The sequence below is a fragment of the Astatotilapia calliptera genome, chromosome 3 (assembly GCF_964374335.1).
Source record: "Astatotilapia calliptera chromosome 3, fAstCal68.1, whole genome shotgun sequence".
NCBI classification, from domain to species: Eukaryota; Metazoa; Chordata; class Actinopteri; order Cichliformes; family Cichlidae; genus Astatotilapia; species Astatotilapia calliptera.
In genome coordinates, this window is record NC_137424.1 from 55,395,761 (window position 1) to 55,419,513 (window position 23,753).

Sequence of the window (23,753 nt, forward strand, 5' to 3'; positions counted from 1 at the left end):
TGCTGACAGATTTCCAACATTTACCACAGCAGCATTTCTTCATTGTGTGGAAAAACCGAAACATGCACTTCCCTTTCTTATATTACCATTTCTCAGGGATTAAATGTAAAGTCAAACTTCTTTACACTGACAGAAAGGTGGATTTCACTTTTCACACCTTGAGGCGACAGTTGTAATTTGGAGCTTCGTAAATTAAATTGAACAGACTTGGTCCAACCCACTTAAGATCAGAGCTGGCTATATGTGGCCAACACTGTAAAAGGACTCTGACATCCCTGCTTTAAGGCCTTTAAGGTGATATTGCTCCTTGCAAATAAGAAGTATTGAACCGCAGGGTTGTGATATCTATTTTTAGTGACATCATAGAGATCCAAGAGTAGAAAAAAAAAAGACTGTCCAAAGTGGAGTGTTGAGAGTCATCTACAACCTGAACTTTTGGCTCACAGCAATTATCTGTACATATGTTAAGCAGCTTTAGTAAGAGTATCCACCACTGTAAAGGTTTAAATTTGCCAGTAAATAACAGATTATGTCCACATCAAAGTGTTTTTTTATTTTTATCTCTCTGATGTCACACATTTGGTTCCACCTCCATTGTGAACCACGACATTGTGGCTTAATTTCAAAGCCTTACTACAGATGTACATGTGATTCACATTTATTTTTCCAATTAAAATGAAATTTTCCAACATCAAATGCAGCTTCATTCTTAATAAGCTTTCTTAAAACACATTCCTACAGACCTAATCTGTGATCGATGTCATGCCCACTTTATTATTTCTACAGTCATTTTGCAATTTTCTGTCTTTTTTCTCATTATTGCACTGATTTCTCAACTTTACCTTCATTTTATCTCCTTTCTTGCCTTACTGGGCGTCCCATATGTTCTCCTACTTTATCTATCAAACAATTTCATAAATACTGTTTTAAAAACTGCTGTATAAACAATATGATTACTTAATGAATACAAACATGAGTATGAGCTTGCAGATGTATGTGAGTCTTTGCAAACACAGTATGATTCAGGGACAATAAAAGCGTGTGCAGGGCTACGTTTTGTATCACAAACACGCACACAGAGTCACAGCATTATATAATTTGCTCTAAAAGCCTGGTGTTGGTGGAACAGTGTGGCAGCACTTAGTGTGCGACACCGTGACCTCTGTCATGCAGAACGTACACACCGACACATGCATAAGCAACATAAACACACACACAAACCATAGATGGTGAATACAGGAAGAAGGCTTGGAGCTAAGAGGAGGTTAGCCACAGAGAGAAACAGACTAAGAGAAAGAGATGAAAAGAAAACACAATGAGAGAGCGAGCGACTGAGGGAGGTCTGGAGCAAACCGATGTGGCAAGAATAAAAGTGATGAAAGGAAAGATGCAAGAGATGAAAGTAAAGGAAGATGAAGATTGTAAGATCAGGTAAGACAGAAAGAAAGAGGATGTCACCTCCCTTACTCTTGCTGTCAGAGAGAGGGGAGGAGAGCGAGAAGGCGGGAACGAGGTTGCAGTATGTGGCAAGCTTATGTAAGTGTACTGACGGCGTTCATCACCCGTCTCCTGAGAGTGCCACAGATGCATGTGTGCACGAAAGAAGAGAGAGGAAAAAACCAAACCCACACCCGTGCGCTCGCGTGCACTCAAATAAACACCTGCGTGCTCTCGCTCGCCAGTGCACCCATAGGCAAGTGCACACATGCACAAAGGGCGCCTGGAGAGGCTAATGTGGCATCTGTTTGTTTGTCAACATCTGTTGTTGTCATGGTGTCCAGGGGCCACTGTTCCTGTCTGCAGCCTTTCTAACCACATGTCCCTGCCGTCTTTCATAACGTGCTCAAAGCTAGGGGCAAATTTAAATTGATAAACTTTCCAAGATTCTTAAGAAAAAAAAAGCACTAAAAAACTTTTGAGTTATAAAGCTGGAAATGACCCAAATTCAGACATTAGGTGGTTTTCCCCTGAAGGACTTCCTTCATAGCTGTTCTAATGGAGAAAGCAGTATCTGCTCTGGGTTTCGTACTTCTGAGCGCACCAGCATTGACACACTTACATTCAGAGGTGCTGATAACAAGAAGCACCATTTTTAAATAACTCGGCCGCTTACAGCAGGAGCCAGATGAAGAACAGCATGACAAAAGTGAAAGTCACCAATGGATAAATGAGGCGCTGCCAGAGATTTTATATCAGAAAAAGATGGAGAACGAGGGAGAGTAGAAGGTGGAAGACGAATGAAGAGAGCGGGAGTAGTGGGAGATGAAACAAGGGAGTGAATTAGATAAATGAAGCAGTGTAAACAGGTGTTGCTTGTGACTCAGTCTGCTGTAATGCATGTTTGTCATGGCTGCCACACACTCAGAAAGAAGGGATGGAGACAGCGTAGAGGTAACCTGGTGAGTACTCGTCTGCAAAGGCCCGCATGTAAAAACATCATTACTTAGCTTAACTTTTGAAGACTTCCATCACGTTGTCTGAAGGAATCCATCAGTGCCATGAAAAAATGTCCAATTATGAAAAAACAGCTGTTAGCACAGTTAATAACACTGACTATGATTTAAATCACATCCATCCAGTTTTTCAAGTGGCATCATCCAGGATTCTATGGTCTCCCCAATTATTTTTACTGCTTACAGGTTAGGTGAAATGATTGAAAACATCCATCCTCTTCCACTTATCCAATTTAGGGTTGCAGAGGGACAAGTTCACTGTACTTAAATGGTCTCCACAGTCACCAGATCGTCATCCATTAGAGCACCTTTGGGATGTGGTGGGACAGCAGAGTCATATCAGCCAACAAATCTGCAACAACTGTGTGATGCTTTGGGGTGAATATGGACCAAAATCTCTGAGGAGTGTTTCCAGGACCTTGTTGAATTTCTGCCATGAAGAATTAAGGCAGTTCTGAAGGCAAAAAGTAGGTCAAACCTGCCACTAGCAAAGTAACTAATGAAATGGCTGGTGAGCATACTTATGAAGTATTATGGAAACAATCAACACTGACACTAACTATGTATTTACTAATATAGAAACCGTACTCTTTCTTCCCATTTCATTTAGACTTGCCTTAAGTCCTCATTTTATTAACCAATCACGACATTCTGCCCTGGTTTCCAGACCTAGATATTTCCCCACTTTCTTAACATCTCTCAGACAAAAATTCAAAAACACATTTTTGTTAATATCGTTTTCTCTTTCTCCTAAATTCTGTTAACTTCCTCACTCCATTTTTCTCTTTCCTTCGCTTCCAATTTTCCTCCCGCCTTCTTCTGTCTCTCACTTTATACCAAATTCGAGAAAAGCCTGATCTTTGCTAACAACTGTCTCTTCTCACTTGCATGCCGTCCTCCTGCTCCTCCGTCCATCTTCCACTTTCTTTCTTCTTCTTCTTCTTCTTCTTTCTTTCAGATCACTCACTTTTATTGGTACGAACACTTATGTGTGACAATACTGACGGGATTCCCATTTGTCAGGGCATCTGTAGTCTGCAGACTTTCAGAGTTTTTCATACTGCCACATTCTTGTTGTGTCAACATACACAAACACAAAAACACACGTGCTTGGATTTCGGTAAGTTGAAGAAAGAAAAAAAACAGAGTGCCTATGACTACACTACAAGAGGAACTCCAAGAACTTTAGTATAATATAAACAGTAAAAGGGAAACATTTTGTATGTGGTTTAAATTTCTTATAGCTGATCTGTAGCTAGCAGATCACGTGAAAATTTAAGTTCTTATCAGTCCTAAATCTGCCCTATAACAGACTCAATACACTGTCCTAATTAATAAAGGTCTAAAAGCCAAATCCTATGCTCGGTGATGGACGCAAACTGTCCAGGCTGTACCCTGTCTCCCACCCTAAGACAGCTCGGTCACTTTCCAGCTCTACTTTGCTCCAAATCAAATATTAGACATGCCAGGATTCCTAGTGAAGCCAGAACCTGCTAACGCTTGCTTTTAATGGACGCAGACTGCTAAAACATTGCCATTCACACCAGTTACTCTGGTGTGCCCCCAAGGGCTTCAGATGACCGCTCGTGTTCAGCTTGTTGCTGCTACTGTGACTTGTGCTAAAAGCTTTAACATCCCAGTACACCAGTGTGTTTCAAGGGTATATATGTACAGAGTAGTTGAGCACTAATGATGTAATTCCCTATATTTAAGACTGTCCACTTGTGATCTGATCAACCATAATGTATGTTAAAACCAAATGTCAACGCAATAAATGGACTCAAATCCATCAAAGTTTCAGCCTTACTGTAGAGAAACTTGGAAGCAACCTACTTTTCCACCAATACCAATACAACAACAGCAGCTGCAGGAATGGAAACAAACCGTTGTAGTGTCTGACTCCAAACATTTCCAATTCAAACTCCCTCCAGAGATGAAAGTCTTTCTATCCTGTTCTTCATTCTCTAACTGAAAGCGCACGAGCTGGGTCTTCAGCTGAGCATTCAACTTAGTGCAGACTCCAGGGAGAGAGGATCAACCTGGGGCAGTGTTCCTGGATTTTCTTCCTGTACACCACTTAACACGCCAAGAGTAGATAACAGGTGGTTGTTGTTCTCCACCACCAGAGAAACAGAGTGACCCTGATTTTGGCACAGCTGTCACACCACCAGCTGTCAGATACAGAGATTTTAACATGAAACGTGTGATGTTAAGGAAACAGTAGTTCGTTGCAATATAGTTGTTGCTTATTTTAAACAGGTACTGCTTGATTTGAATAATTCAGTCAGTATTATATTACGTGATAACTATGCTATGTTTGTGTTTACCAAAAGACATAAATAAGACAAGATAATGTAATTTACTGTAGTAAGATCAAAATCAAAAGAGTTGTGTTTAACCCTTACATCCATTCATCATGCAGTAATTTTGGACTTTCAATTTCTTTGAACCGTTTTTGGATTTTCTCCAATCCGTGCATGGTCAGAAGTATTGGTTAAATGTTTGCTTGCACCTTGAGCCTGATGCTACCACCGCAATGCTTAACAATTAGTGCAGTGGTTTACGATGGAAAGGTTAACCTTTACTTCTCCAAATATACCTCCTCTTACTGAAGGCAGATAGCTCAATCTTTGGCCGTGTCTCAAATCAGGGGCTGCATCCTTCAGAGGCCTGAAGGATGTATTATTACCCACTTAAAGGACATGCATATCTCAGCTGGCATCTCTTTTGACCCAGCCATGAACTGTCTGCCTCAGTCGCAGCTTTTTGAAGACATGCATATTTTCTGCAGCAGCTCCACTTCATCTTTTTCTCAGCAAACCCTTCTCGTCCTGTTCATCTCCTTTTGCTTCTCATCCATTTCAGAATGTCTTATTAAGCACTGACAATTCTCTCTCTTCCTCCTTCCCTCTCAGTTGCTTTACTTCTTACATCTTCTCACTCGCACTCTTCCATTCCTCCCTCTCTCCCCTCAGTCTACATCTGAAGATGTCTTATTTTAAGAGCCGAGTGTCACTCGCGCAGTCTCCAGAATGCCATGGGATGTTTTGAAAAATACGACTTTCTGCTTTCTGTAAGAGTCTCGCTCAAAGGACTACTCTGCCAGCGCTGCAGCCAATTATACCTCCCAGCAAGGTGTAGTAGGTGTCAGCCCACTCCAGCACCAGCAAACAGCAGGAAGGCAGACCGTTAGTCAGTTTCCTCTGATTTAATGTGAGTTGCACTGCATGGAAGCATGACAGATTTTTTTTTTTTTAAATTAGTGTATTATTGTCACAAGTTGGAAACTGATGAACAGTGAACATGTTTCAATTGTGCAAACTGCCCATAAAGCTAGCTCCCATAATGTATTTACTTAGCTAAATCCCCACTGTGTATCAAAAGCTGTATTAAGTAGCGACATTTCTATTTCTTCTTAATGAGGCTTCCACTGCCTCATTAAACAAAAACAGTCATTTTGGGTTTTCCTTGATTCATCGACAAAGTATAAAAATTAAAATAGTTATGATGCTTTTTTTTCTCCACGTTTCCATTTTGAATTAAATGGGGTTTTTTCAGTTTAATTTCAATTGGTTTCCCGAGTGAGCTTTTAGGTTTTATTATTTAAACTCTTGAAATTGCTGTCGTTCAGTATTTAAACTAGTACAATTACCATATAGCTCCACTATGGCTACAAGAAATATTAAAAGCCTACACCAGGCTTTACTTGTACTAAGCGAGTGTAATAATGTTATAAAGCTAGATGCAAATGATTCATGCTTGTCTGATTTGTTTGATAAGTATGCAGTCCCATTGATCCAACTATGTTTGTTTGCAACAAACAGACTCAGACAGTTCCTCCCAAAAGCCATCAAATACATTTATGTCCCCTGTCAGACAAACAGAAAAGCCCTTAGAAATTACCGCCATGATCACAGCACTTATTGTCTGCGTTTGAAAAGATGTTAAAAACAAATTCAAGACACATTCAGTATTGGCTGATAGAGTCATACCAAAAAGAAAGTAGTCACAGAGCTCTATGCAGAGTCGAAGCATAGACTCGCATAGCATAGAAGTTGTTTTAGCTGCACAATGGATTCTCTAAAGCTTTTTTTTTATGGCTCCATCAATTTATATGATAATTTCTTAGCAGGCTTGCATTATATTATCTCCTCTGTCACTAATACACAAGGACAACTAAGCAGTTTTCATCTCTTCCCTATGTCCCATTCACATCAGTGTTTTTCCACTATAACTACTCAGGAAAGACACCCTCCATAACTCCAACTCCCCTTCACGTTCTCTCTTTACTTCACTTCTTCCCACCATACCAGAGACATAAAGTGCCCTCCTAAATCTCCATGTCACCACGCCTGCCAAGGCAAAATAGCTCCTGCCTCCATCCTCTTAAATCCTTTGCCCTGGAAAAGCACTTCAAGCCCCCCACTCATCTTCTCTTTTTTAATATCCCCCATTCCCGTTAATCTTTTGCAGCACCAACACACCTTCAAAGGTGAAAAAGGCATTCACTTTTCCTGCTCTCCATGTCTATTTATACCTCAAACTACTACTACAACACTTGAAAAGCCTACACACATCTGTCATCCAAAAGTGGGCACACCAGCTTTGTTTTCTGTCTGGGGATTGAACCCCAGTCTTTTTGTCTTTTTTGGTGTGGTTTTGAGTGGTACCAAGTACCAAAAGCAGCATAAATAAACATATAGTGCTCAAACACTTCCTCAACACCTTTCTTTACAGATTTGAATCACAAGTTTGCCTGTTTCAGCAAGTTTGTTTGTAGTGGGTTATCATTAGCATAGTCAGCATAATGACTGATACAAAGGTAGCATTCAAATTTTAAATATGCATATAACAAGTACAAGAACATTAGTAAGCAATCACAAAGTTTAAAAAAAATCTTATTCAGCTAATGTTTAATGTATCATTCAGCATGCTTTATTAGCATGTCAGCTGCAGGGTAGCATACACCATTGTTAGGCATGTTAGCCTATTAGCATGTCATATATGCATATTAAAAGTTTCACTTACAAGTTAGCATGTACAAATGATTCCGACATGATATCACATAAAACTATTAAACAGTATAATGGTTACCATGTTTAGCATGAAAACTGTCACTTTATTGTGGATATTGCAAACTTCACTAGATGTTCAGATGTTCAGCTCTGCTTGCAGGAATGTCTATAACCTTTAACTGTAAGACAGTTTTGAACATTTTGAAGATTACTTTAGGGTATGATTTTTTTCTGTGCTTTTAAATTTTCTCTACATTAAACAACACAAAAGCGTTTAATGTTTAATTAGTAGGGCTTGTGCTAAAGATTAAAGCAGAAAATTCTGATTTGGTGCATACTCCTTAAAGCTTCTCACCTTAACCTGTTTGATCTTCCTTCCCCAGGGAGGGAGAAATGCCATCCCTCTGTCTGGCACTCAGCGTGTCTATAGCCTCTCTTCAGATCTTTACCTTTGTCACCCCTTGCACTCAAGAGAGATAAAGCATTTCATTTTCCTGCTCTTACGTCTCCCCCAGTCCATCTACGTATCTTCCTTGATACCCCTCCTCTCCTCCCCTTGCTCTGGCCTTTCACTTCTGCTTTCATCTGTCTGGCAGTATCCCTCTGTTCCAGAAAGTTAGAAAGTGTAGGAAACAGACATGTGGATGGACGGGAAGAGACACAGACTGCCTTGGGGTTTTCCAAAACTCTGTTTTGTTCTCTAACTCTATCCCATCAAATCTCCATCTCTTTCTCGCTCATGCACTCGTTTGATCCCTCTAGCTCTCCATTTTTTCACCTCACTTTCTGTCCCATTAAATCTCTCATTCGTTTGCTGGCTTTGTATCTGCTCACTCTTGTTCCAGCTCATTATCTCACTTTCCCTCCCTGTCCCTTTCATCCTCCCTCTTTTATTTAACCCTGCACCTCAACCGCTCACCAGCCTTCACCCTCTGTTCCTCCCTAGATTTTTGCTTCTACAGTGTACATCGGCTAGCATCCTCATCTCCTTTGACAAACCCCTATATAGTGAACTATTAGGTCCACCAATTCCTCAACAACATTACAGGAGGTGTTCTATTTTGTTTGTTTTTTTAAAAACAGAGCAGGAGTCGCAAGTTTGATTCCCACTCGGTATCCAGTAATGGTCCTGACTAGACCCCCTGCCCCATGCTAAAACTAAGCCCTGGAATGGCGCAGCTACATCTGCAGCCTGTCCGCAGCTTGGACACAAACATTTCACTACATGTTATACTGAGTATGTGACAAACAAAATTTTAATTTAATATATTTATATAAAACCTACTGATCTCATTAAATACATTAGAATGGGCATCATATGCATAGAAATACACTAATAGTTTAACTTAGAAACCTTCAATTATGAATGTGACTAAGATTGGAGAGTTTTCATCTGGCAAAGACCAATATAAATGTAGAATGTTTTGTGCTGGTGTGTGGGTTTATAAAGCATAGTGTATGTGGTCAAACCCCGCTGCATGTTAAAGGTGCTACAATCATTGAGAATAACTGAATATGACACTAGACCACCAGCATCTTAGACCAAAACAAGCTGATTGGACACAGCTCCCAGCCAACAACAACAAAAGAACCCATGAACAACCACTGAACCGCTCCAGGTTTGTAAAATGACTATGACACTGTCAGCTTCTCTCTTTGCTTTTAATGGAGACAGATTTTTTTGCCAGGCCTTCTGACATCTAAGATTAAAGTTATCTTAATCCCTCTCTCCTCTGCTCTGCTTTCTTATTTTCACTTGTCTTACTCCACTTATATACACACACAAAGTGAAATACAGGGAGTGCAGAATTATTAGGCAAATGAGTATTTTGTCCACATCATCCTCTTCATGCATGTTGTCTTACTCCAAGCTGTATCAACACCCTATATCAGGTGTGCATAATTATTAGGCAACGTCCTTTCCTTTGGCAAAATGGGTCAAAAGAAGGACTTGACGGGCTCAGAAAAGTCAAAAATAGTGAGATATCTTGCAGAGGGATGCAGCAGTCTCAAAATTGCAAAGCTTCTGAAGCGTGATCTTCGAACAATCAAGCGTTTCATTCAAAATAGTCAACAGGGTCGCAAGAAGCGTGTGGAAAAACCAAGGCGCAAAATAACTGCCCATGAACTGAGAAAAGTCAAGCGTGCAGCTGCCAAGATGCCACTTGCCACCAGTTTGGCCATATTTCAGAGCTGCAACATCACTGGAGTGCCCAAAAGCACAAGGTGTGCAATACTCAGAGACATGGCCAAGGTAAGAAAGGCTGAAAGACGACCACCACTGAACAAGACACACAAGCTGAAACGTCAAGACTGGGCCAAGAAATATCTCAAGACTGGTTTTTCTAAGATTTTATGGACTGATGAAATGAAAGTGAGTCTTGATGGGCCAGATGGATGGGCCCGTGGCTGGATTGGTAAAGGGCAGAGAGCTCCAGTCCGACTCAGACGCCAGCAAGGTGGAGGTGGAGTACTGGTTTGGGCTGGTATCATCAAAGATGAGCTTGTGGGGCCTTTTCGGGTTGAGGATGGAGTCAAGCTCAACTCCCAGTCCTACTGCCAGTTTCTGGAAGACACCTTCTTCAAGCAGTGGTACAGGAAGAAGTCTGCATCCTTCAAGAAAACATGATTTTCATGCAGGACAATGCTCCATCACACGTGTCCAAGTACTCCACAGCGTGGCTGGCAAGAAAGGGTATAAAAGAAGAAAAACTAATGACATGGCCACCTTGTTCACCTGATCTGAACCCCATTGAGAACCTGTGGTCCATCATCAAATGTGAGGTTTACAAGGAGGGAAACAGTACACCTCTCTGAACAGTGAACTTAATTTGTGGCTCCGGACACCTTTACTTCATTATTCACAAAGCAAATCTTTGACTTTACCGTTGGGTTGTAATGTTATGTTTAACTTTAGGACCAAAGTGCTTATTCAGCCAGCTGATGGTCACTCTGCTCACATTGGGTAAAAGTATAGCAAATATGAAAAAGACATGCTACCTTGACTGTGATGGTCATATATAAAGCATCTTGGACATTCACACAGACTGTTTTATTCATAAGAAACAGAGTGATTTGATGAGGAGTGGTCTGAAAGATTCTTTAATAGGAGTTCCTATCCAAGCCGAGTCCCTACCTCTTTTTGGTGGTACTTGATGGCGAGTTTGAGCTTGGCCAGATCATGGCACTGTCTAGGGTCTAGTTCCTCACTCTGGTCGTTGTCTCTGTGGTTCAGGATGGTTTCAAGTTCTCTAGAACTCCTGGCCTGATCCAGGAGGTCCTTGGCGAAACGCTTGCACTGCTGAGACAGTTCCTCATACTCCTGACGAAACTCATTCTCCACCTGAAATAAGGGTGGAGTAAGATTAAAGCTGTAGGATTAATGGGAAACATGTGATGGCTCTTTGATTTCCTCAGTTTTAGATTTCCATCTGGTGTTGGAATAGCTTAACAGCATCACAATCTCCTTGTGGACCCCAAAAATGAAAGTATTATTTGACATAAACCATTCTGAAGTCTGCATCATAGAGACTCAGTATTGGAGAAGAAGTGTGTCTGTTCTTGTTACCCGAGAAAAGACTGCAGGGATTATAGTAAGGTATGGTGAGAGTCTTTTTGCTGTTACTTTTGAGACGATAAATACTAGAAAAAATGTGAGGCAGGGGGAGACTAGTCACTCTTGACAGCATAAGTGAAAGAAATACTTGAGGCAAATGAGTAAGAGGAAGATGATGCTGAATGCTACTCCTTCCACAGTTAATTTAACATCCCATCAAGTTTTAGGAGGTTGCTTTCCTCCAGTACATCTGTACCTTGGCTGTTTAGAAAAGTAATGGGCTATGTATGAAGAGAAGGAGTTTTGTTAAGTTTCTTCTTTTGGTCAACAAACATGACATCAACATCCATACCTTGCTGAGTTCTTTGAGTTCCCAGCCCAGTCTGAAGGCAGTGAGGATGGGATCTTCACTGGACAACGCAATGAGAGATGGCGAGGCCAAAGCCTTGTAGATGTTGAGTCTAGACCGTGAGTGTCGAAGGCTGTCGACCTACAAAGAATCAGGAAAGGTTTTTACCCCTCCTTTAAGATTTACATTAACTACGAGACTTGCAGAAGACACCGTTAACATTGAGAAACAGTTTCAATCGGTATAACAAAAACTAACACACTGGCCATCTAACAGTTATGTTACACATGTAACATAACTGTTCCCAGAGTGGATGTTCAACATGCATGGTTCAAGTGTTTTAACTGCAGGCCAACTATGTCATAGGGTAGCATCTATCACAGACAGAACAAGATGGTGAACTTTAGTTTTTCAGTTTTGTCTTCAGATTTTGCACCAGCAGTGTGATAACACTCGTTTAACCAGTTTGTATGAGTGACTATGGTGTGGTGTGTCTAGACTATGAACAGTCTGTTAACGTTTAGTGTTCATTGTAAATATAGATTAATAGAGAAATATTGCCTAATGCTTTAATGACTTATTGTCTGTTTGAACAAAGTTCTTTTCATTTCATTCCCTGGGCAAGACTAAAAAAAATAAGAGCAGCAAAGCAGCTTAACGGACATTATTTTTATCATTATCATTAGGGATGGGATGGGTGCCATGATGGCACCGGTTCTGACATAAACGGTAGTAACCAGACCGAAAAGCACCGCACATTTCGGTGCTTTATTTCGGTGCTTTTTTTTTCCTGAGCTGTGATACACTTTAGATTCTAGCCAATCATTTTACGTTTCCGAGGATAGTAGGCGGGGCCAGGTACGTACGTTCTGTTAGAGCAGAGCTACAGATTAAAAATGTTCAAGGCGAAGCGGTCAAAAGTCTGGCTGTACTTCACAGCAAAATATGCAAACTCAGCAGCAACAAGTGCTTTAAGCTGATACTGTGATACTGTCAAAGGAGGTAACACCAAGAATCCGATGAAACACCTGGCGACGCATAGCGTTTTTTTTAAAAGCCCAGAAATGCGCCGTATTTGATAGCTTGCTGCGAGACCTCACACCGAGCACATCTACTGCGGGTGGGTTGCCTGTTATGCAACATCCCCCAAAAACAGGAAGAGGAGAGTCCTGGCCCCTAGTCCTGCCAGTGTAGCAGAAATGATGACGGATGATGGTGGCAGCAGCCGTTCTTCTCTGCGTGAGTAGCTAATTTACGTTGAGTAGGCTAACCACGTTATTACATTAATGCATGTAAGGTGAACTAGCAAACATCATCATAGCTACATGCGGCTGTCCTCTTGTTTGATGGCAGATACTCCCTTCACCCTGGCTAAAAAGGCTAAAATGACCAAAGAAAAAGTGGGAAACAGCTGAACATGAGAGGTTTAGGACAAAGTTTGTGTTTTTTTCCATTGTTTAAGCACTGCTTCCAGCCAAGAGTGATACCATATATGCCCCATAGCTGCAGAAAAGGCTAACATTGTTATCTTTTTACAAAAAACAGCTGAACATGAGAGGTTTTTGGACCAATTTTGTGTTCTCCATTCTTTAAGCACCGGTTTAAGCACCGGTTTGAGCACCGGCACCGTTTCAAAAGTACCGATTTGGCACCGGTATCGGATAAAACCTAAACGATACCCATCCCTAATTATCATCATCATCATCATTATGGTGGAGCTGGGGTAAATTCGGTTTAAAGTTGCAGACTGCACCTTTTCAATTTATATAACAAAGCTGAGATCTACAGTATTCCTGTGTAATAGAGTTGGTGGTGCCTTGTATGGAAAGCATAAATAGAAGACAAGTCTATTTTTACATTGGATCTGAGGGAAATTTACTAAACCTATTTGCTGCTCTCAGGCCTGAAATGATTAAACAAGATTTCAAGAATTTACTATAAAGCAGTTTTGTACCATGACCTTCATAAAAATGTTTAAGTCTTCAAATGTAAGGCTCAGAGCCTGGTTATATCACTAAAGCATGCTCATTCATCTTTCATATTGTTGCAAAGTATAAAGTAAGAAAATTAAATGTGGGCGAGTTCAAAAAGTTGAAATGATGTTGGAAATTTCTGATGTCTAATCTAGGGTTCATGCTGGAAGTTAAAGTTTGTAAAAGCAATTTCAATATATTCAAATATAAATGTTTAGCAAACCAAACACAATGCAAGCAATGCAAAAGATGCAGCACTAAAGAACGAAAATCCCTTACCTCTGAGCTGGATACACACTCAACACAGTCGCATCGTATCTGATGTGGCCTGGGTATGGTGACCTACACAGAGCAAAAACATCAAACAACAAATCACTGATAAAATAAAGATCTCGCTTTATTCATTGACCATCAAGACAGACAAAAAAAGAGCTTACTACTCATTATGTTGATAACTTGTGCGTAAAACAACCATTACCTTCCGCTGGACAAGCAGCTTGATAATCTCATAGTTGTTTGTATGAGCAGCAAGCATGATGGGAGTTATATCTGGGGTGAACTCTGAAAACTGGCTGTCCATCATCAGAGAAGGAACCTGTAGGAGAACAAAGTAAAAACCTCTTAAACTGGCTGTTATCTACCTTTTAATATTTGGGTAAAAAGCCTACTGCCAACCGCCAGTTAAACAGGAAAAAATGACTAAGAAACACTTTTATTGTCCAATTAAAAAGCTTTGATTCAGCTCCACATGTGACACTGTTACATAGGGGGAAAACTGGAAGTGAAAGACAAATTAAGCAAATGATGAATCCAATCAAACACTCTTGAATCAGATTAAAACAAATTAAATTAGTGTAATATATTTGATAAAAAGAAATTTCCTGCTTGACAACTCTGCAGAGGTATATTATTTAAAGCCACATCCTCTCCAAAACTCATTTTATCCCTCATGGATGCAGCTCTGAACACCAGCTGTACCTGGGAGAGAAGAGGGGAGTGGAAGATTGTTTGTTTGCCACGTGAATACCAGGAGGTCTGTCATTACAGGAAGACAATGGAGAGATGGAGAGAGAAAAACAAGAATGTAACGGCTGCATATAAATAAAGAAAAAGAAATGCAGATGCATGTTAACAAGACGCCTTAACTAAGAGGATACAGTTTTCTAGACTAGTGCCACGTCTTCAGTCTATGATGCTATCGATCACTAGGTTAGTCCAGCCCATAACGGACACGTTACATCTGCTTCATATAATCTGTACAAAATGTAAACACGACCACTTGTAGCTTTACAGTCAGTTATATCAGGGGGCTGTGTGCCAGACTGTTTCTTGGCCCAGAGCAGGAACTTTCTGGAATCTCTGCCTGGCAACCTCACAAAGACAACAACAAGAGTGCCAGCCATATGTAGCAGAGCTTGGAAGATTGTTTTTGAGGCGGAGATCACATCGTCTTCAAACAAAATGCTGGGATCTTCAAAACACCCAAAACAGCTGGGAGTGCACTGCCATCAAATTTGTAATCTGCAGCTTTAAACGTCAATATGGAGTTGAGTGGTCACAAATCATTTTTAAGACGCAACACAAATGTGCAGTATTTGCCATCAATTGCATTTCCCCAAGTAATTTGATGTTATATTTATTACTGCGTGTTTTATTAATTGTTCTGCACTAACCTCTGTAGAAAGATAACTGCTATAACAATAAACTTAAAAAATATGTATCAATAGAAACGTGGATGGTAGATTTTCTTGAGCATATTTTAATAGACTCTCTTCAAAAATAACAATTCTTTAAAATCTCTTCAAAGTTTTGTTGAAGCATGCTAGAAATTAAAACTTTTTTGAGAAACTACCACAACACAAAGATGTGTGTAAAACTCCATTTACAGTACAACACAAACCACATCTGACCAATGTAGAAAGACAAGGTACAGGCCCTGCTGCTGAGTGAAAAAGAGGGTAAGTACATCAGAGTGTCTGTGTACTGCTATATTATTGGGTCCTTGTCATCCAGGTCATAGTTGACCTGAGTTAAAGGCAACTCAAACTCACACAGAAGGCTTCTTCATTTTCCTTCAGATCAGGAGTCCCAGGTATTTAACCACAAGTGCAGTTTCCATAGGCTGGTGGTGGTTTATAAAGGGAGTAAAGTGTAGTTTAAGGTCCCAAGTATGTGCACACTTGAGCCAGTTGAGGGGTGTTTACCCACTGCAGTCGTGCTCTAGTCCAGACCTCCAAAATCCCAACTGTGTGTCTCTGGAAGTGGATGACATAGGCATCTGCCAAGTGCAATATTCCAGGAACAGGAGAGGTGTGAAAAAAAGAAAACCCTTCAAAGATCAAGACCACATTCTTTGTACACCGTCTCCATCAACAACAGAGCTCTCTGCACATAGATGGCATGCAGTGCTACACCAGTCTAGCAGGGGAAGCACTGCAAACAAGCTGAATAATGCGTACTGTTGTGTGGACTCTTTAGTCTTTTGGTAATTTCCAATTGTAAATGGCACAGAATAGGATTAATGGTTTAGAAAACAAATATTGCTCCAGACACTCAACTAGCCAAATGTCAACAACCTTGAGCTTTGCTGAAACGACCAACAGAACATGGAACATAAGAGCGATCAATGTTGAAAATGAGTGTAGAGATCTCATTAAAAATAAAAGCTAAAATTTATTTAAAAGGGTATCTTAATCCACTACTAACAGTGAAGGAGACATTCGTGATCAATTGATGGTATATTATATAAAGTTGAAGGCTGTCTTATGCTGAAACCAGGACCCTAAAGTAAAAGTTAAGAATGAGGCTGACAGGGTGCTGGTATGTCAAAGAAAAGCACACACACATGTACTCCCAGACATCTGAAGAAGAGAGAGGAGGGGGGGCTGAGGAAGGAGGGTACACGTGTGGACTCTTTCATGTCTCAGAGGGAGAATGACGGAGAGTACTTCCCCTCACCCTTCCAATCTTTCTGTCTCCATCTTTTCTGCTGCCTCATCTTCTCCTCGCCTCCCCTTTCCACATTCTATTTTCTCCCCCCCCCCTCCAGCTTCTTGCATCTCTCTCATTTCCTTGTTTTCCCTTCATCTAACCCCCTCCTTTCCATCAGGTTACTCCCCTCATCTCTCTCTATCGTTGTCTCTTCCTCCTCTCACCTGCCACAACCCTATTTTCTTCATCCGATCGCTCTCTCTTTTTCTAATCCCTCTTTTTTTCCTGCCGTTATAAGGAGTGTGAGAACAGCTGCCACGGGCTGGGCCCCAAATAAAAATTAAAGAGACAGACCGAGAATACACAAACAAGTAAATATAAGCAAGGACACATGCAAATACAGAAACGGCAAATAACAGAATGAACATAACTTGAGTACAATTGATTTTTCACGCATTGAAATTGGCTGCACCATCTGCAGCTGCGAACGAGCACCACTTAGGAAACTCCAGCCTTATATTACTCGGGATTTAAACTTTTTCACTTAGGTGAAACTACACCGATGGCATATTTAAGCTCCAGATGTACACTGTTGGTTCCCCCAAAATGGAGCAACACGGTGAGATAGCAGGAGGTGTGATTGTTATGGGCTTGTTGCTCTTACATGTTTCTGAAGATGGGTCAGATCGCTGAGAGTTAAAGCGACATGATGAAATATGAGAGAAAGGTTTAGTTAAACTCGATCTACATTTTTCCCCCGATTTATTGCTGGCTGAATTATGTTCAGAGGAAATGTTTATCTTTATCTGCTACAACGGTGCAAAGGCTGGGTTTCATAGCTTGAGTCCCATCTAAACTTGACTGCCACTATATTAATCACCTGGCAGCACTTCAGTGCACTGGGTATCGGTCAAAATGAAAAAGAAAGGTGATTTAAGTGAGTCTGAATATGGCCGGTTGTCTGAGACAGGCTGATCTGAGTATTTCAGAAAGTGCTGGGATTTTCCCACACAACCGTCTGTAGGGTTTAGGAAGCCAAAGAAAATCTGCAGCAACTGTGTGATGCTATCATGTCAATATGGACCAAAATCTGTGAAGAATGTTTCCAGCACTTTGTTGATATCACAAAGAATTAAGGCAGTTCTGAAGTCTAAAATGAGGTCCAACCCAGTACTGGGTGTACGTAATAAAGTGTGCGTTGAACGTTTAGATTTAGCCAAGAAAAGCACTTTAAACTTTTGAGAAAACGTATGGTTTCAGTTATAAGTTGGTTATCAGGTTCATTCACTCATTTGTGGAGTCTTGAGTATTGAGCCAGTTTCTGCACAGAACTGCGAGTGCATAAAGTTTTAAAATACTGGTATTCTGATACAAGACTTTTGAGTCATTAAAAAATACTTTAAGGGATACTTAAATTACTGGAAAGAAATGATAAGTTACCATTGTGTGTGTCTCATAATCAATTTTGGATGGACCAAAAGACAAGTTTAATTCAAAGCACTGAAAGTCCCTGAGAAGGCAACTCCAGGAAAATAACCCAAAGAGTAAAGGTAACTTTGAAAATAATTAAGGGCAAATAAACTCACAACAGACACAGGAGAGATGAACAGGAGAAGATCTGATAAAAGCTTCAGGGTGGGTAGGACTATTTATAAACAAGTAACTGATAACTGAAGGGAAACAGGTGAAAACAATCTAGACTTGGAGAATACAGACAGGAAGCAAACCTGAGGCAGGAAACAAAGCAAACTGGAAACAACCGAAGGAAAGAAAACAAGAAAACACAAAGTGGCTGAGGCATGGCCAAAGAATCGGGCAGGACACTGAGGGAATTAAAAACAAATTCAAATTAAAATGGGAACCCACACCATCAGTACACATGTACCAAAACTCCACAGAAGTGATAAAGATCAAAGCAGAAGTGAGAAACTCAAATATCAAAAGCCTCAAAGACCAACAACACAAACTACAGAACCAACACAAGACAATAATCAAGACACCATGTAGCATGTGATCCCACTGCGACAACACCAGTAATCCTGGGACGGCATTTGTCTCCACAGTCTGTCTTTACTTAAGTGTTGTCTGCAACCCTAAAGTCTCTTGACTGTGTCATGCTGGACTGTGACTATAGTCTTGACAAAATCCACAGACAGACACATAAACACAAGCCAAAGTACTCAAAACTACCTGGTAGTGGTAGTAACAAGTGTCTCCAGGACCATATGTTGCCATGATAACACCACACACACACACACACACACACACACACACACACACACACACACACACACACACACACACACACACACACACACACACACACACAAGGTGAAAACAATTTCAGCCACGACAGAGTGGCACCTGTTAGAGCAGGTGTCTCTCAGACCACATTTTGCCATGATTACACACAAACACGCACCCACACAGACTTACACAGTGGAAAGAAAACCAGCTATGTCATTAGGAGGTACTAATACATTAAAAATGGCAATAAACAAAAGGGCTTTTAGTAAAACAAAGCCAATGTATTTAATGGCAGGCTGATAACCAAGCAGTCTGATATTTAGAACATTTTATTGATCCCAGGGGGAAAGATAAAGCTAACAAAACAGTTTTGTGTTTCTCACTCCCAGGACTTCATCAGCACTGAATATCAAATATTAGTATCAAGACAAGACCTATATCAGCCTGCTCTATCCTTTTGCTCCTGATACCTGGTGACTTTATTCAGTAATCTGAGGTCACACCACATAAAACTTTATACCCAAACCTTCACATTAAATTCAACAACTCAAAATGTCTGGCGCTTATAGAAACTGAAGTAAAAATAAAAAAAACAAAAAAAACCCAAACTTCCTTAAAATCTGTCCACAAACATATTAACACCTCCCAAAGCAGTACAGCACCTTTAGTAGTAGCTCCAGGTCCTATAAGCATCTCCAGGACCATGTGTTGCCATGATAACCACACTCAGATGCACATTCACAATCCAAAACATTTTTCAGCCACAACAGTGTCGCTGTCAGTCAAAAAATCCAACATATCTAGGGCACGACTGCTGTTGACCCCTTGAAAGGAGAATGATTGAAAGCAAAATTTATATAAAAGGTTGTTTTTGACTCCAAACTGTGTCAGAATTTGGACCCCTTTTTATTCTGGACTCCATTTATTCGTGGCTATTATCTGAAGCACATTATGATTTGGCTCTCAAATTACCCATTCATACGCTGATGGCTGCAAGCTCTCGTGAAAGTCACTGCAGGAAATGCTGGGAACAGTGTGGGGGTACTTTGGGATGGGGGCACACAGAGCCAACCATCAAACTGGAAATTTTCCAAAGAGCAGTCAAATGGTTTCTGTAGTTTATCACAGTGGGTCACACTTGCTTTGTTACACTGTAATGTGAAGAAGAAAAAAGTCCACAAAGGAGCTGCTGGTTTACTGAAAATGGATCTCAGCTAGAGTCCTGTGAAGTTATAACAAGAAATTAGGAGTGAAATTGCAGAAAGTTTGTGCAATGTTTTTCTGGCTAAATCATAAAAAGATGTTTTGTGTTATGGATTTACTTTAAATTAGATTTCACTTTAAAAACAAAACCAGACAATGCATGACAATAAAAAATCCACTGTATTGTCTCCTCGCATCCATCAGTGCAGACACACGTGCATCCAATCCAGATGAATACGCTCAGATCAAAACCCAAATTAACACTGACTCCAGTTACACACATGCAATTCTAATGATTTGCTTCACACATCAAAGGACACACAAAACCTTCCTTCATCTGCATCTCTCTTCGCAACTATTTCTCACTTTGTCTCCCTCCTAATGTGTCTTGTTTCCTATATTTTTCCTCAATGCCCATCTGATTTCCTACATGCTGCATTTGCTGTTTTTCTTCTTTGTTTGACTCCACTCCATCTCTGTTTGCGCTCTTCAGGGCAAAGAGCTCCAGATCTAATCCTTTTGTCCATGCTTAAAAAATAAAAATCATTCTCTTCTTCCTCCTTCCCTCCCTTTTGTTCTTTGGGCTGTTGCCTCAGTCCTTCTATTTCGAGTATGCTGGTAATGAAGAGTGAGGAGTGGATGTGAACAGGGGAGTGAGGGAGGATGGATGCAGAGATATAGAGAGGTAATCAAAGAAAGAGGGGGAGTCAGACTGAGTCAGATGGAAAGGGATGGCAGAAAGATCAACAGTTTAACTTTGCAGGAGCAGATAAAAGGCCCTGATTCTACCTGTCAGTAGAAAAGTGCAGTTTAGAAACATACGTAAACTCACAAAGCACACATCCAGCTCTTAATATAAGTATCGAGCACTGATGTGCGAGTGTGCATATGTTTGTGTGTGCAAAACTCAATACTGTGCCCTGAATATTGGTGAAATAGATAGTTTCAGGGGCGTAATTTCCAGGGGGGTTAGGGGGGTTATGACCCCCCAAATAATCAGATCAAACCAAAATAACCCACCCAATAAAATTATGAATTATCTTGCATAAATAGGTGTTGATTTTCTTTACTCATTACCAATCTCTCTGTTTGCCACACTGCTACTCGTCTCTTCCTGTATCCATCTTTAGACTTCGGTAACTGTGCAGCAGCAGAAAAAAATGTTAATATTGTAGTAGAAAAGCGTTTGGGTTTTTAAAGCCACCCCCGATGATAATTGTGCAGGGGTTGAATTTTTTTCTATAACTCTAGTTGGGGTTCATTTTTTCCTACAGAAACTCCCACAAGCACAATTTTAAGCCTGTTATTCACTTAGCAAACTTGGTATTCATGTAATTTCACCCTGAATTACACCCCTCGCTAACCAAGCTAGCCAGCACCAGCAGCTACACCCTCCAAATTCAATCCTGATGCCGTAGCCTACACACACATATTGTTTTAGCATGCTACAAGACTGAGATCTTATTGAACGTATTGGACAATTGAAATAAACTGTATATAAAAGATAGACAAAAAAAATAACAACATTAATATGGGAGTAAGTTCAATTTGAATTCTTTCTAACGGTCAGCAGGGGGACATGTAATTGCAAAATTCCCATACTCCACGACCTCAGTACTAACTTTTCTGAGGATTTTATGGTAACAAATGTTAGTTTCAAGTCTTTCTGGTTAAAGTATGATGTTTGTTTTAGTCAAAAAGGATAAAGTAACATTTTCTTGGGCAGGTCTAACTCCATGCGGTGTGATTAACAACTACATTATGAGCATCCGGTGACCCTCGGAATCGTGGTCACATCCATCTCGCTTATGATGTCCTTGACAAAGCTAATATGACAATGACCAAAATACTCAATGCTTCAACAAACCAACATCATGGTGGTTATGTGCATCTTTCATATACAGTCTGTGCAATTCTGAAACAACAACACGGTGCTGCATGTCTCTTGCTTTCTAAATCTCACACATAGGCCAATATTTTATACAAGACAGTAAAACAGATTAACATGTATGCGTTGCTGCCCACTGCTTTATTATCATTATTACAGAAATCTGCGCTGTGCTGACATCACTGTGTATTACGCATGTGTGATGTGTAAGGTAACTGAAGAGAGACAAAAAGTATGAGAAGATAAACAGAAACACTGGAAGAACAGATTTGTTCTCATCCACATCCAACTGAGAGGCAACCAAAACCTTCCCACAATCCTCTGCTTTGGCCAAGGGTTGGTTGCTATGGTGACATCGAACCTCACAGCCTCAACAGTCCAGGAATATTTTTCAAGAAGACGTCTTTGTTTCACTTATTTATTTTTTACATTTTGCAATTTACTTCCCGTTCGTTCCGTCTTCAAATTTACTCCCCTGTCAGTTTGAATCGCTGTGAATCAGTTTTTTAACTACCCATCTCTGAATCTCTCCATCTTAACCCCCTAACACCTACTCTTTAAACTAAACTGTAGTGTGTTCTCCTTCCTCTGCTCCTCTTTCTCTCTCTGACACACAAACAGAAATGCAGCAGGCAGACAAACATGCTGTCTGTCTCCAAATCCTATTTCACAGTTTGTCTATGAAACGGGCTGTTTAATTTCCCTCCTCTCAGCAGAATGTGGCATGGAGCATTACAATGAATGGATGTGCTGCTCATTATCTCTCTCTCAAACACACACACACACACACACACACACACACACACACACACACACACACACACACACACACACACACACACACACACACACAAAAATGGAAAAATACTGACACAGGCGCACATTCACGGATGAGTAAATGCAAACACGTGCATGCATGGATGTGTCTGGATGCAACACGCTAACATATACCTACAGAGGGCTCGCTCTCCCTCTCTGTTTGGTCTGAACCAGTGGTGTCGCCAGAAACATTTCCAGAGTCCAGATGGGGCCACTGAAAATGTGAAGTCGGTTCACCACAAACCAAAAGACATAAACTTTAGGCGTAGTTAAAAAGAAACATCCGCACACACCTGTTTCTCTCCGCTGGGCCTTTTGTGTGACAGCAGCAGTTCCACGGCACCCACCACCTCCTTCCTGATGGCGTACAGCAGGGCGTCGCCCGTGTGGATGCCGTGGTCGAGCAGGAGCTCCATGATCTCCAGGTTCTCGTTCTCGATGGCGATGAGGAGAGCACTGCGGCCCAGCGGGTCCAGACAGTTCACATCCATGTTGTAGTACACCTCTGCTTCGCGAAGGGCATGTTTCACTCCCGCATAGTCACCTACAGGAAGAGGATAGTTGAAGTGTGCAGGTGGCTAACCATGCTTCATCAAAAATTTCACTTTCTCACCCAAATTATTCTTTATGTGTCTACTGATGTGAAAGTCTGTAAAATACAAATCTGTCAGGGAGCTAATGCCAATACAGATATGTGTATGATATATATGCTTATTCATTTATACTTAAATATATATATTTATACACACAAACTCCTCGAAGAAGGGCCCACGCAGGTTTGTGATGAAATAAATGCCATCAAACTACATTTAAAATGCGGATATGAATAAAATATGTATAACAAAATAATTTTTAAAAAAAAGCAGGGTAAGGTATCCTGAGAAAGGGCTAGTTACTGTGCAACTTACTATTGTTGTTTGTTGAAAAGCACTGTACATGTGTGTATGACTAGTATCTAATGTATAATGATCTTTTTAAAAGCAGGGGTGTCAAACATAAGGCCTGGGAGCCAGAATTGGCCTTGCAAAGACACTTTGGAAAATGTGAAGGAGTGTAAAGATTTTCAACTTTTAACTGTGTTTTCAGGAGTTGAAGAACAAAACAAAAACAAAAATCATTATAAATACAGAATAGTCTGGATGATGGAGCTACATGAACTACTGTAATATTACACATTTATTATGCATCCTGTACTTTTTGTTACATTAAGACATCTCAGGGATTAAATATTTAGCTAAATATCTTTACGCTAGAAAATGGAGTTTCATTTGGCCCACGATGTAAACTTATTTAAGGTTGTCTTCATTTTTGTGTTTGAA

The 23,753-nt window shown here is 40.5% G+C and overlaps 1 protein-coding gene across 1 annotated transcript in view; it reads right to left on the reverse strand.

Annotated features, from left to right (window-relative positions):
* The window catches only part of trpc5a (transient receptor potential cation channel, subfamily C, member 5a), a 195,619-nt gene that overhangs the window by 74,946 nt on the left and 96,920 nt on the right, over positions 1-23,753 (reverse strand). Inside the window, exons 4-8 of the mRNA XM_026163141.2 lie at positions 22,728-22,978; positions 13,825-13,941; positions 13,626-13,688; positions 11,377-11,514; positions 10,605-10,811 (exon numbers count right to left, since the gene is read on the reverse strand). Coding sequence (XP_026018926.1) covers positions 10,605-10,811; positions 11,377-11,514; positions 13,626-13,688; positions 13,825-13,941; positions 22,728-22,978 — 776 coding nt within the window. The remainder of the gene's footprint in view (positions 1-10,604; positions 10,812-11,376; positions 11,515-13,625; positions 13,689-13,824; positions 13,942-22,727; positions 22,979-23,753) is intronic.